Source organism: Egretta garzetta, unplaced genomic scaffold (genome assembly GCF_000687185.1).
Source record: "Egretta garzetta isolate BGI_Z169 unplaced genomic scaffold, ASM68718v1 scaffold30, whole genome shotgun sequence".
NCBI lineage: Eukaryota > Metazoa > Chordata > Aves > Pelecaniformes > Ardeidae > Egretta > Egretta garzetta.
Window position 1 is genome coordinate 5,542,759 of NW_009258383.1, and position 14,449 is coordinate 5,557,207.

Consider the following 14,449-nt stretch of genomic DNA (forward strand, 5'->3'; position numbering starts at 1 on the left):
CAGGAGATCCGGAAGCAGGGCTGGTAGTAACAAAGCCACTGTATGAATTGGGACAGAATGATGCTTGTCTCTCTCTTTGTTGGCTTCCACGGGATCAGAAGCTGCTTTTAGCTGGAATGCATCGAAATCTGGCTATCTTTGATCTGAGGAACACGAGCCAAAAAATATTTGTAAACACCAAGGCTGTCCAAGGAGTGACTGTTGATCCCTATTTCCACGATCGGGTAGCTTCCTTCTATGAAGGTCAGGTTGCCATATGGGATTTAAGAAAGTTTGAAAAGCCTGTTTTGACCTTGACAGAGCAACCAAAACCCTTAACAAAAGTCGCGTGGTGTCCAACAAGAACTGGACTGTTAGCTACTTTAACAAGGGATAGTAATATCATTAGACTGTATGACATGCAGCATACTCCTACCCCTATTGGAGATGAAACTGAGCCAACAATAATTGAAAGAAGTGTCCAACCGTGTGAAAACTACATTGCTTCATTCGCCTGGCATCCCACAAGTCAAAATCGAATGGTCGTAGTGACTCCCAACAGGACTATGTCTGACTTCACAGTTTTTGAAAGAATTTCTCTTGCATGGAGTCCAGTGACATCCTTAATGTGGGCTTGTGGACGACATTTATATGAGTGTACAGAAGAAGGAAAGGCTAGTTCCTTGGAAAAAGACATAGCAACCAAAATGCGGCTCAGAGCTCTGTCAAGGTATGGTCTTGATACTGAACAAGTTTGGAGAAATCACCTTCTAGCGGGAAATGAAGATCCTCAGCTGAAATCGCTTTGGTACACTCTGCATTATATCCTTTATTTTACTGTAGTTTATATCCTAAAGAAGTAATAGACCTTTATATGTAAACCAGTTATATGAAATGCATGAAAATCTTTAAATGTAATGCAACATCCTGTAAATACTTTGCATATGTTAATAGGATGTGACTTTAAATTTAAAAAAAAAAATAATTTTCAAACACTTGGGAAAAATTAAGCTTCCTATACATGAAAATACTTATGAAGCAGTATACTGAAGATATGGATCAAAAACTTACAGGAAACAAAGGTCCCTTAGTTTATGCTGGCATTAAATCAATTGTGAAGTCATCTTTGGGTAAGAATGTTCCAACTTTGATAAGTTCTATTGTAGTATGTTTACAGAGTGGTGCGCTCATGGGTTTGTCTTCAAAAATTGTTGAAAGAGGCTACTTGAAAATAGAGAAATAAAGTATTTCTGTTTGTGTTTTAATATATGTAAGTTAACAGTTTATATTAGAATAATTTCCAGAATTTTTGGTGTTCTTGGAAAGTCAGTAATCTTAAAAACAAAGTGTCCTCAGAGTTAAATCTTCAGCTGAACTATTTCAAACACTTGGGCTTTGACTATGGTGCTGAAAATTCTTGCTCCCCACATTGCTATCATATTTACCCAAGTTCCACATAAGGGTGTAGTTCTAGGAAGCTGACTTTACTGTAGTCACTGCTAATGTAGTAAGTACATTCGTATAACTGTGTTCAAATAAGCTGTCTTGTTCTGAAGTGGTCATCACCCCTGGTGCATCACGTTATGCCTTTCATGCTCAGTGAAGTTTTTATTAGTATAATCTATTATTTGAATCTTGCCTTGTCTATTCATTATATGTCTTATTAATTTATACTCCTTGGAGTGAAAAATGACTCTTCAGTGGTGGGAAAGCTTCTAGCACATTGATGCTTGCTAAGAAGAGGAGAACTGGTAGAGCAGGTGCTTGACTGCGTATTATATATTTTCAGATTGGACATACTGATAACTCCTGTCAACTGTAACAAGAACCTCCAAAATCTTAGGAGGTAGAGGAAAGCAAAAAGACTTAGTGGGGAATATGTGTCAAGTTTAGATGCACGATTTTTAGCAGATCAAAATAATTTTGTGTATGCTGTTCCTTGCCATGGATTTTTTAGTGATGTTAATTTAAAGTACTTGGTGTGGTTTAACCTGGCAGGCAGCTAAACACCACACAGCCGTTTGCTCACTCCCTCTTCCAGTGGGATGGGAGAGAGAATCGGGGAGGGGGGGCGGGGAGAGTCAAATTTGTGGGTTGAGCTAAAGACAATTCAATAGGGCAGAAAAGGAAGGGAAATTAATAATAATGATGACAAAAGAAAATACAAAACAAGTGATGCACAGTGCAGTTGCTCACTACCAGCCTGTCCCCGAGCAGTGGTCACTGCCCCCCAGCCAACTCCCCCCCAGTTTATATACTGAGCATGACATTATATGGTCTGGAATAGCCCTTTGGCCACTTTGGGTGAGCTGTCCTGGCTGTGCCCCCTCCCAGCTTTCGTTGGCAGGGCAGTATAAGAAGCTGAAAAGTCCTTGACTGGTATAAACACTACTCAGCAACAACTAAACCATCAGTGTGTTATCAACATTATTCTCTTACTAAATCCAAAACACAGGACTATGCCAGCTACTGGGAAAAAAAATTAACTATCCCCGCTGAAACCAGGACAGTACTAAAATATCATACTCAGCTTTTGTACTCTGCTTTATGATTGAAATCAAAGTGTTGCATTGTGATTTAAACATTATTTAACTTATTTTCCATTTCTAGGAACAACAGAGAACCTCAGGCACAGCAGGAGTGGATCTGATAGACAGGCAGATATTATTCAGTATCTGAGTGAGGAGAGATCCTTGGCTTTGCAGCTCTGTGGATGGATAAAGAAGGGAACAGACTTAGATGTGGAACCTTTCTTAAATTCATTGGAACAGGAAGGAGACTGGGAGCGAGCTGCTGCTGTAGCACTTTTCAACTTGGACATACGGCGAGCAATACAAATTCTAAATAAAGGGGCTTCCTCAGGAAAAGGTGCATATTCTGTTTAGTACCTTTTATTTTGACATTGTATCACCTTAGATTTTTTTCCATAAACAGAATTATGGAAAATAGTGTGGAAAAGATGCCTGTTGTCTTATAAAATAGTGACTTGAAGTGGTTGTATTGGAGCCTGAGAATCTGACAAATCCTGATCTTTCACTTGCCAGTCTATCATATGCCTTACTGCCTACTTAAAATAGATTTTATGTATCAGAATTTCCTATTGATTCATACTGCAGAAAGTGTTACACTCAGAACCAGTGGGATTCTTTTATTTTAATGGAATTGGCATCTTGGCTAGACACCACGTATATCTGCTTCTGTCAGGCTGTTTGTGGCTTTCTGCCAGCGCAATGGCCATGGAATAACTGAAATGTAATACTCAGGATATGCAGAAAACATTTGTGGTGGAGTAGTGTTTGGTAAGAGTTGCAATGCACAAGACAACAGTTAAGATGGAGGTATTTTTCCCTTTTCTTGCCGTTATCCCTCCTACAGCTCTGATTTGCATCTGTGTACTCTTATTAAATTTAAAAGAGTATCTTGCAGCTAAAGTGGGTAGGTAAGACGTGGAGGGAGCTGTTAAGGTTTTTTTATTTTGAATATTGCCCCTTTTTGGCAGGGGGAATTGTGTGTGCTTTCCATAGGGAAGGTTCAGAGCAGAGACACGCTGTCTTGCAAATTCAAAAATAAAACTGAACTTTCTGACAGAATGAATGTTTAGATGAAATAGATTTGTTACTGGGAAACTTGTTAATTTGAAGCTGCTGTATGCAATTGTCATGCTCCAGCTAGGTCTGTTAAGTGATGGCTATATACACAATCCCATCTTTTCACTTCCTGTGGATATGAATTACGGCATGACAGTCTTTTATGATAGCGATAGGAACACATTTAGCAGTTCAAAACTATTTCACAATACCAGAACCAGTGTGAAGTTGCTTAAAGTATAATTCAGGTTGTCATGCATGTGGGCTTGTCATTTTTCGAGCTGTTAACTTACCTGAACAGTAAATGCTAGTTCGTGCACATTTATTTTAACTAGTGTTAATTCTACTGCATTTTGTCTTGCATCCTGACAAAATGTTCTGTTTAAAACTGATGCTTTCAGTTACAGTTTTAATTGGATTTTTTTAAGTCCTTAACTTCAGTATTGTTTGATTGTTTTCAATAAATCAGGTGATCTGAACCTTAATGTAGTAGCAATGGCTCTATCAGGCTACACAGATGAAAAGAACTCACTTTGGAGAGAAATGTGCAGTACTCTGAGACTGCAGTTGAACAACCCCTACTTGTGTGCTATGTTTGCTTTCCTGACAAGTGAGTCAGGTTCATATGATGGTGTTTTGGTGAGTAAATTTCTGTTATGTTAAAATTCCTTTAAATAATAGGTCCATATATGTACCCACACATGTGTGTTGGGGAAGTGCTATATAGTCCATGAATTAATCAGATTAGAATGTATTATTTTCTCCTGATGCTGGCAGATAACATTTTTTTTCTCCTAAACAGACATCTTGCATTAGTGGATGTTATGTTAGTGAACAAAACATGCATAACAGCCAAAATATGCAATACAGTTCACACATTCTTAGAGGCAATTTTTTTTAGCATGGAGTTATTAAACCACTAGCAACATATTATCAAAATTATGTAAGCAGAGGGGAAGAAAGGGGAGGGTGGTTAATAGGGGAAATACACAAAACAGAGTAAGTGCAGAGAAGTTTGCAGAACTTTCGTCAAACTATTTGCATTGAATTGTATTTTATTTTTCCACGTTGACTTGTTAAAATAATTTCACTGTGTTGAAACAGTATACAGAATAGTTTCACATTTTCTGAAATTGGTATAAAATTGCCATGTGAAGAGCAAGCTAAATCTTCAATTATGAGATACTTTGAGCCCTTAGAGGAGTAACATACTTGATCCTCGGTTAGAGAACAACAGAAATACTTGGTTCGTTAGGAATTACTAGCCCAAGGGAGGACTCCTGCAATGCAACAAGGTAGTTGGCCTAAACCTGTTGAAAACAAAGTTGTCATAATATGATGCTTTTAGGGTATTCAAAAAAAAAAAAAAAAAAAAAAGGAAACAAACAAGAGGAGAGAAACCTGAGTCTTTTTTTACTGTGTTGAAACAGTATACAGAATAGTTTCACATTTTCTGAAATTGGTATAAAATTGCCATGTGAAGAGCAAGCTAAATCTTCAATTATGAGATACTTTGAGCCCTTAGAGGAGTAACATACTTGATCCTCGGTTAGAGAACAACAGAAATACTTGGTTCGTTAGGAATTACTAGCCCAAGGGAGGACTCCTGCAATGCAACAAGGTAGTTGGCCTAAACCTGTTGAAAACAAAGTTGTCATAATATGATGCTTTTAGGGTATTCAAAAAAAAAAAAAAAAAAAGGTAAGAATCCCAGAGGAGAGAAACCTGAGTCTTTTTTTTCTCTCTTCAAGAGAGAATGTTCTTGTTCTCTGGAAGTTAGGTAATAATTTTATAGTTGCTTTTTATTGATGAATTGGAAACTGACAGATCATAAGGTTTTGTAATTTCAATTTTTACTTCAGTGAGACCTGTTGAAGTTTGCATGAAAAAGATTTTGCGGAGCACATGTCCTTGTTTTGGCAGCATCAATCACCATTTCTATTCTGAGAATATCAGGAGGGAAAAATATGGGTACAGCTCAGTACCCGAATTAATCTAGTCAAGGATCTTTTTTTTTCTTCAGTGTTGCATCTAGTAAAAGGATTACAAAGCAAGTACCTGAATTAATCTAGTCAAGGATTTTTTTTTTTTTTTTTCAGTGTTGCATCTAGTAAAAGGATTACAAAGCAGAAAGTAAACATTATTCCATTGCTGCACCTTGAGTGCCAATATACTTGTGAGAAATCCATGTTCTGGGTGTTTGGAGTTAGTTTTTGTTTGTTTGTTTTGTTTCATTACTTTTAGTTGAATTGAATGTTTAGGCTAGTTATTTTGTAAATATGTAAATGAAGGTTTGTTTGGTTTTCTTCCTCCTGTAACTTGGTGAGACTCTTGGCTATATTTGCTTAGAAGCACTAAGCCCAGCTCTACATGACTTGCAAAGTTTCTTGTTTTAGAGTTTCATAAACCATCTAGGATACGTTGTAGCAGGCTTTCCAGCCATTTGAGCAGATTGTTCCAGTAACTGCAGTCTTGCTCCGATACCCATATCTGAGTACATAAATTAATCTGATATTTAGTATTGGCTTTATTCAGATGTGTTTTCTTTGTACATGATCAATTTTATAGTATTAGTTACCCAATAGCGCAAATGTTCTGCCTTTTACGAACAATGTATTGAAAAAGTGGAAACTTGCACGTGATGGTAGCGTTCCCATTTTTCTCTCCACAGTATGAAAATAACGTAGCTGTACGAGACAGAGTGGCATTTGCTTGCAAGTTCCTCAATGATGCTCAGGTAAGTTTGTGGTTGCACATTTAAGGAAACTGTTAAGCTGGGCTTTATTTAGAGGTGGAAGAAATTCTGGGGCGGAGGGGTAAACAGTGGAAGCAATGAGTCATGAGTGATTTGGGTTTTCTCATCAGCGTAGGATATAAGGTATAGTATAATCTGGTCTTCGGTTTGTACCGTGAACTTGATTTTTGGTTTTGTTCTGTTTTTTTTTTTCTCATTTGTTTGGGGTTTTTTATTAGTATTCATGACATGCTAGTTCGTTAAATGCTATTGCATTACCTGTATGTCTGTTTTACTGGAGAGTATTTGTACTTATTCAGTGTTTATTTCCAGATATTTACGTTCTCTCAAATTAAGGCTTGGTTTTACAGCAGGAGTGTTTTCTTTTAAATTCACTGAAATATTTAAAGAATACATAACCTCCTTCTTTGCACTTCCTATCAGGAGGCTTAAAGTTTGTTGATAAATACTTGAATCCTTGAAATATAGTGGATATAGCCATATAACTTTTTCTGCATCATATTCTGTTAGCAGCAGACACTCTTAAAGAAAGCTGTTCAAATCATGAAAAGTTTTGTCGTATGTCAACATAAATGAGTAAGGAAGGGATGAACAGACAGCAAAACTCAAGTAAATTTTTATTTTTTTTTTTTTTATAGCTGAACAGGTTTATTGAAAAGCTGACTAATGAAATGAAAGATGCTGGGAATTTGGAGGGAATACTGTTAACAGGGCTAACAAAAGATGGAGTTGACTTGATGGAAAGTTATGTTGACAGAACTGGAGATGTCCAGACAGCAAGCTATTGCATGCTACAGGTTAGTGCGTCACTCGAAAATAAATCTTTATAGAGAAGAACTAAACATAGTTTGTTTAGCAGTATAGTACTGAATCTCGAGAACTAACAAGTATTTTCTGTAATCAATTGGGACAATACATATCATGCCTGTTTTGTGGAATCGCCTTAAACAGTGTTAACTATAAAGATGTATCTTCACTCTCTCTGGTTGAGCTAGCTTGAGGAGGTAGTAGGGGAAAGAGACAAAAAGAAAACACAGTCCTTTTTACTAGCTGAACTGGAAATACCTGTTGCCCTGCTTATTGCTGGTGTGTTTCCTGACAGGTTCATTATTTTTTTTGCTTCCAGTATTTTGATAGAGAACTGAGGTGAGGAACTGAGAGAGAGAGAGAGAGAGAGAGAACTCTGTAGGCACTGAGTTTGGGTTTTTTATGATGGACTTGCCTTGGTCCTTACACAGTTGCAGCTATCGCCAGCACTGTGTTTAACTGCATATGTAATCATAACAATGATATAGACCATGATACATGACAGAATTTTATAATCCTTCACCTAACAGACATGAATTTTTAGGAGAACATGACAGCACAAGTATTTTCAACCAGAGAGGCAGACCAAAGAAAATTTTTATCAAACTTGCATTACAGTTTAACAGAAAATTAGTCTTTTTCTAGACAAACTACACTGTGTTATTTCTCATCTTGTAGTATGCTTTGTAAAGCCTTTTGAAAAAGTGAATAATATGTACTGTGTATCTTTGGTGTGTGTCTGACTTTTTTTTTTGCCTGCTTTAGGGTTCTCCATCGGATGTACTTAAGGATGAGAGGGTTCAGTACTGGATCGAGAACTACAGGAATCTTTTAGATGCTTGGAGATTTTGGCATAAACGTGCAGAATTTGATATCCATAGGAGTAAGCTGGATCCCAGTTCAAAACCTTTAGCCCAGGTAAATGTATGACCAGTTCAGAAAGGAAGGTGGCACGGTACTTCTATAGAAAAAAATTGCTGGCTGCACCTTGGCTTTCATGAGGATTCATGTGCAAAAGAAAGATTTCAACTAAGGCTGCCCTAAAAATGAGCTGTGGTTTTTTTCAGTCTTTTTTTTTTTTTTTTTTTTTTTAAAGTACTTGATAACTGTTTTGATAGAGAGTACAGATATATGGTAAACAAATTACATTTCTTCATATCTAATCTAGGAAATGAGTTCCCTACCATTTTATTCATGTTATTTTTTTTTCCGTTTCTTAAACCTTTTTCTTTCAAATAACAGGTTGTTTTTCAGAAACTGTACCTTCTCAGTACTTTTTCTGGGGAAACTTTTGGCGTTTTTTTCCTCCCATGTTGAAAAACAAAATCAAAGATCTACCATCCGGCTGATTTCAGCATCAGGGTGAGGATGGTGCTGAAACCAGGGAATTGGACCAAGAACCAGTTCAAATTGGCTCTGTTTTAGTTGAAAGGAACCTCAAAGCTATTTTGAAGCCCTTTAACCTTAAACTAAAAGTGAACAGCAGCAACTTTTCATTATCAGTCTTGAACATAAGCTAAACCAGAAACTAGTGCCCAGTCCAAATGCTATCTACTTGACATCTGGTGGCATTTTCAGCCAACATGGTCTTACCACAGCACCTTCCACTCTCTCATGTCTGCTAAGTATGTGCATCACAGGCCCAAGGGTTTCCAAGGAAGGCTAGTTTTGAATTCATGTATCCGTCACAGATGTTTAGAGAGCTGCATCCGTACTGCTCCAAGTGGGAGGGAGTTGAGTTTGCTGCTTTCTTATGTCATCAACATAAATAGCCTCTACAGAGTTTAAAATATGTGCTCCTTGGTAGCAAGTCACAACTTGTGGCATAAGGTATGCAGATAAAGATTATTAGGGAAGTTCTCATGCTGGAGACTCTAGAGTGGGTCACCTGACTATAAGGAGGGAGAGACCAGATTTAATTATACAGTAAGTAGAGTAAACTTGATTTCTTTCATTACTGCAGATGAAGCTTTTTATTTTCTTAAATAATATCTTTCCAAGATTTAGCAATTGTGCATGTTTTTATGTGCTTTTGAGGTAAGTGGGCATCATGGAGGCCTACTTCTCAGGACTGCGTGCCACATCTATAAGCCAAGATGTTAGGAACTCCTTCACCAAGTAGCTTTGGCTTTTCCAGGGCACTCTCTAGAATATCTGGTAAATAAGTGATTGCTAGCTTGAATGAATTCACTCATAGGCATAGCAAAAGTGGAACCAAATGAAAAAATTAACGGGCTTTTGTTCTCTTTAGGTGTTTGTGAGTTGCAATTTCTGTGGAAAATCAATCTCTTACAGCTGTTCAGCTATTCCTCATCAGGGGCGAGGTTTTAGCCAATACGGAGTTAGTGGTTCACCAACTAAGTCAAAAGTTACAAGCTGTCCTGGTTGCCGTAAACCCCTTCCTCGCTGTGCACTTTGCTTGATAAATATGGGAACACCAGTTTCCAGCTGTCCAGGTAGGACACAGTGGGTTTTATTTACTCAGCTATAGAATACTAGTTAGAGGACTAATTAGCAGTTCCTGTTGGAAGATCTGCTGCTGCACCTTTCTATTTGTACTCATACTGTAAATATTCATACTCATCGTTCTGAGGGAAGAAGACCATAATTGAAAACCTGCTTACATCCCATCTGATTTTATGATGAAACCTATGTCTCAGTTCTCTGGTGTCAGACAGTATGTACAGTTACTTGACTCTTGACAGTTTTCCCAGTGAGATTGTCAGTGAAATTCCATGGTTAAGACAGATGAAAAGATTCAAATATTGTGGTCATCAGTACCGTGAGCTTTAAAACTGTAAGAAATGGGAAGTGTGTTTTCTTGAGATGAATTGTAGGGATGCTACAGCAATCTTGGAATGCAAATTAATTGATTTAAGCTGGAAAAGGAAGAGAGAATAAATTCAATGTGGTATACTTTCACTAAGTATGAAAGAATGTATGGGTTATACTGTCACAGCTAAGAACTACTGTGACTAGAATCTTTTGTTTCTAAATGTCTTGGGCTTAGCTTTATACAAGGTCTAAATGAAACTGGCTTTGTCCATATGGGGGTGCTGGTGGATGAAAAGCTGGACATGAGCCGGCAATGTGTGCTGGCAGCCCAGAAGGCCAACCGTACTCTGGGTTGCATCAAAAGAAGCGTGGCCAGCAGGTTGAGGGAGGTGATTCTGCCCCTCTACTCTGCTCTGGTGAGGCCTCACCTGGAGTACTGCGTCCAGCTCTGGAGCCCTCAGCACAAGAAGGACATGGAACTGTTGGAGCAGGGCCAGAGGAGGGCTACAAAAATGATCTGAGGGCTGATGGTTTTAGACTAAACCAGGGTAGGTTTAGACTAGATATAAAGAAGAAATTCTTTACAATGAGGGTGGTGAAACACTGGAACAGGTTGCCCAGAGAGGTAGTGGAGGCCCTATGCCTGGAAACACTCAAGACGAGGTTGGATGGGGCTCTGAGCAACCTGATCTAGTTAGCGGTGTCCCTGCTCCTGCAGGGGGGTTGGACTAGATGACCTCTAGGGGTCCCTTCCAACCCAAAACATTCTATGATTCTATGATATTTTTAGGTCAGTCTTATTATAGAGCCACGAGCAGCTGTGCAGTTGTCATCTGTTTATATATCTCTTCTCGTTCTTTCACTGATCTGTGTTATGACTTCTATATCATAGCTGTCCAATTCGTAACTTAGATTTTGTTGGTTTTTCTAAAGCAGAACATTTCTTGTGCAGTAAAACAGGCCCGTAATTCACTGGAACATAAATCAGTCACTGAACATAAATCACTGTTGAAAGAGATTCTGTCTGTAAAATTTGTTTAATAGGCAAGTTTAGCATGTCCGTAAGGTGTGAAACAGCAGCTCAGCAATATAATTCTTGTTATGGCATTCCACCAGTTCTTAATAATTTTACTGACTTCTCTTATAGTATCAGGCCACTTCTTCATATAATATTCCTAATTTCAAATTTATTCTAATGGTGTTACTGGGACTGAAAATATAAATGAAGCATAATGATTTACAAGGATATTTGGGGGGATGGGTTTGCCTCTGCACAGGAGGATCCAAGTCAGATGAAAAAGTGGATCTAAGCAAAGACAAGAAGTTAGCTCAGTTCAACAACTGGTTTACCTGGTGTCACAACTGTAGGCACGGTGGACATGCTGGGCATATGCTTAGCTGGTTCAGGTAAGTTGATGTTAAAATCTTCCTTACTTGACATGTGTATGCTGCGCTGAGCAGGACATGCCTCCTTTGCTGTACCCATCATTATAGTGTTTTGGTTTAGAACATACCCAAAACTTAACTACAGTGCTGAGGTTTTTTTGAGAGTTGCTATGTCCCTGCCTATACTTAAATGTGTAGATTACAAAGTTCTTGTAGTTTTATTTTACCTGTTTTTTCTTTTTTCTGGTACTGCTATTAGGGACCATACCGAGTGCCCAGTTTCTGCTTGCTCTTGTAAGTGTATGCAGCTGGATACGACAGGGAATCTCATTCCAGCAGAGACTGTCCAAGCATAAATGCTATTTGAAAATGTGGGGTGCTCTAATGGATGGCCATCATAGTCCAAGCATATATCTTTGACAAAGGTCATTTGTGACTTACTGACTGTGAAAAAATAAACTGCTATCAGATGAGTAAAATGTGTGTATGACTGTGCTTGGTAGAAACGGGTATTGCTGAAATGAGCCTCTGGGTACAGCAGACGGTCCTTGTTCAGAGGATTGAAGCAGTTCAGTTCAAAAACACTCCTGGAAATGTGGACTCTGGATTTGCTAAAATCCAAAGAACTTCTAATAAAGTTTGCAGACTTATGCTGATAGGCCCTTTTGTTTTCCAAACGAAGAGGTGTTTATATGCTGTGAAAGTGGGCCTTCTAAATAAACACCTGAAAAGTGTTCTTCAGAAGATCGCAGAGCGATGCTGTGGATTCCTCCTCTGTTCGTTGTTTGATCACTTCCTTGTATGCAAACAATCGTTTCCTTGTCAGTTTGTTCAAAGTGCCACTGTTAATTGTACACTAAAAATTTTTAAGAAAAATCCATTTCTTTCTGTTCCCAAGTTTTGTTAATAGTAAAGCAGTATCTTTGCAATTCAAGGTTTTATTTAATTTACCTACGTACCTAGCTGATGTGAATTTTAATGCTAAAGAACTTGGGGGGGCTTGTCTCCTAGCGATGTCTATGTCCTAGAGAAGAGTTCCCTGAGAAGTCAGGTGTCTGTTTCAGTGCAGAGTGCAGGTAAACTATAGGAGGTTTCATTTGATTGATTAATTTTTAATGTAGTACTATGAAGATCTGAAATCTCAAGGACTGGAGACTTGTAAATATTCTAAGTTTTAAACTACATGCTGAGTTTTGACTATAAAAATATTCGAAGACTTTTGGATAATCAGCATTGCCCTGTACTTCTGAAATATGCTGGGAAGTGTGAAATCAACCTCTATACATCCTGCTTCTGCTCACTAGCGGACACCAGTCTGCTCCCAAAAGGCTGCAAGATTTTCGGTCAGGAGTTCAAAATACGTTACCAGCTGGAAGTAAGATAAATTTGAGAGAGAGTCAATGATATTTTGCTAATACCGTGCTAGGAGCTAATGAGTATTGTTGTCCTTGATTTTTGTAGCCAACAAAATTCATGCAAATTAGGGGGAAAAAACCTGTTTTAAGGTATGTGAGAATAACATCAATTTTCTTGATGTGTGTGTATTTACTAGTAGAAACAGCATATGGGTTACTTAACATGGAATGCTAGCAATAAACTGGTACCATATTGCCAGGACTGTGAAAATTGGTGTTTTAAAAGAGAATATATTGTAATATACCACTGGTTCCAAGTGCTGTAGTGTAGTTGCAACAAGATAGGTGGAAAAGTTTTCTGTAGATGTACATGATTACATTCAGGACTTTGGGTTATATTTTCTGAGTTAGCATGTAACAAATGTGCTACATTTATTCCAATCTAAAATTCTTACCTAATTGACAAAGATCTTTTTTAGGTTAAAAATCTAAGAGGTACTTGATATTTGTAGGCATGGGAGAGCAGTTGCTTTTTTTCCTTGTTAGAATATTTATTTCTCTTTCCAGTATTTTTGCACACTTCATGTTGCTGTTGTAAGAGCTCCTCAAAATGTTCTCCATTTATAAATGTAAACTGGGGCTTAATGTATGATACCCTATTTATATAAATACAGGCAATAAAACTTTTGCTTTATGGAAATGGGGATTTGTAAGTGTCAAGGATATGTTTTTATTCCTCTGTAGTAACAATGTTTAGTAAATTTTCCTGATAAATTCCATGTCCAGGCGAATGCAACTACTAACTTACAATGTCTCATTTTCTTATGTAAAGAAAACTCATTTATAATATTTTTGACTTGACTATACCAAATTTGTGTCAAATTCTATCATTTCATTAAGTAAGATGCTTACTTTGATACTCAGCATGTCTTTGAAATGTTTTGGATTATGAATGTGTGCATATTCTGGCACAGTATAACTATCAGTTTTGGCTGTTGTAATTGGTAATCGGGCACTATTTGCAAAATTTACAAATTAAGAGGTGTATATTTTTTAACGATCAGATTTTTTCCTTGTTTAAATCAATAAAGCTGTGATTTTGGGGGTGATTTGTTGTCTTCTAACAAGAAGTACAGCCACAGCCATTTTATTAGCTGCAGTTACTTTTACTGTTCTCTGGTATCTTGTCAACTCTGATAGAGTTAACTGGAAGAAGGTGGCCTTGCGTGCTAAAATGTTTTGACTCTTGGTTCATGCTGATTACATTTCACTATTTTCCTTTCACTGTATGCTCCAGACTTGCCTCCCTTCCCTGATTAAGTGCAAGCACTTTCCTGTCATATGCACAGGCTGCTTGGATGTGAGCATACCATGAGTTGTGTGTATGCCCCTCCATGCCTGAGCAGACAGCAGAGCAGGTCAGGTCTGGTGCTGGTGACCAGGGTAAGTTTTAGTCTGTTCCTCCATTTCAGACTGATGGACTGCTTTCTGTACCTTAACCAACAGGGTCACAAAACCCTTCCTCTGCTGGGCTGTCAAAGCAGAGGGGGAAGTTGCAGTAGCTTGCTGGCCCACAAGGAGGGCTGCTCCCAGCTTCCTTCATCCCATGTGTAGGTTCCCTAAATAAGGATCTCAATCACATCTGTTTCATAATTTTTACTTGCAGTTTAGTCTGCTGGACAGCTAAAACAGACTGATGGTTTAGGAATTGTTTCTCAAAACACAGCTCTCCAAAACTATTTCATGAAGACGGGACCACCTAGCAGCCCCTGCAACAAGGCTGGCAGCCTTAAGCTGCCTCTCGT

The 14,449-nt window shown here is 38.1% G+C and overlaps 1 protein-coding gene across 1 annotated transcript in view; it reads left to right on the forward strand.

Annotated features, from left to right (window-relative positions):
- The window catches only part of MIOS (meiosis regulator for oocyte development), a 14,868-nt gene extending 1,127 nt beyond the window's left edge, over positions 1 to 13,741 (forward strand). Inside the window, exons 2-11 of the mRNA XM_009642050.2 lie at positions 1 to 801; positions 1,011 to 1,109; positions 2,590 to 2,847; positions 4,036 to 4,205; positions 6,238 to 6,303; positions 6,960 to 7,118; positions 7,894 to 8,046; positions 9,380 to 9,584; positions 11,181 to 11,310; positions 11,549 to 13,741. The exon at positions 1 to 801 is cut by the window's left edge and continues 5 nt beyond it. Coding sequence (XP_009640345.1) covers positions 1 to 801; positions 1,011 to 1,109; positions 2,590 to 2,847; positions 4,036 to 4,205; positions 6,238 to 6,303; positions 6,960 to 7,118; positions 7,894 to 8,046; positions 9,380 to 9,584; positions 11,181 to 11,310; positions 11,549 to 11,645 — 2,138 coding nt within the window. The 3' untranslated portion in view covers positions 11,646 to 13,741. The remainder of the gene's footprint in view (positions 802 to 1,010; positions 1,110 to 2,589; positions 2,848 to 4,035; positions 4,206 to 6,237; positions 6,304 to 6,959; positions 7,119 to 7,893; positions 8,047 to 9,379; positions 9,585 to 11,180; positions 11,311 to 11,548) is intronic.
- The last annotated feature ends 708 nt before the right edge of the window (positions 13,742 to 14,449 follow it).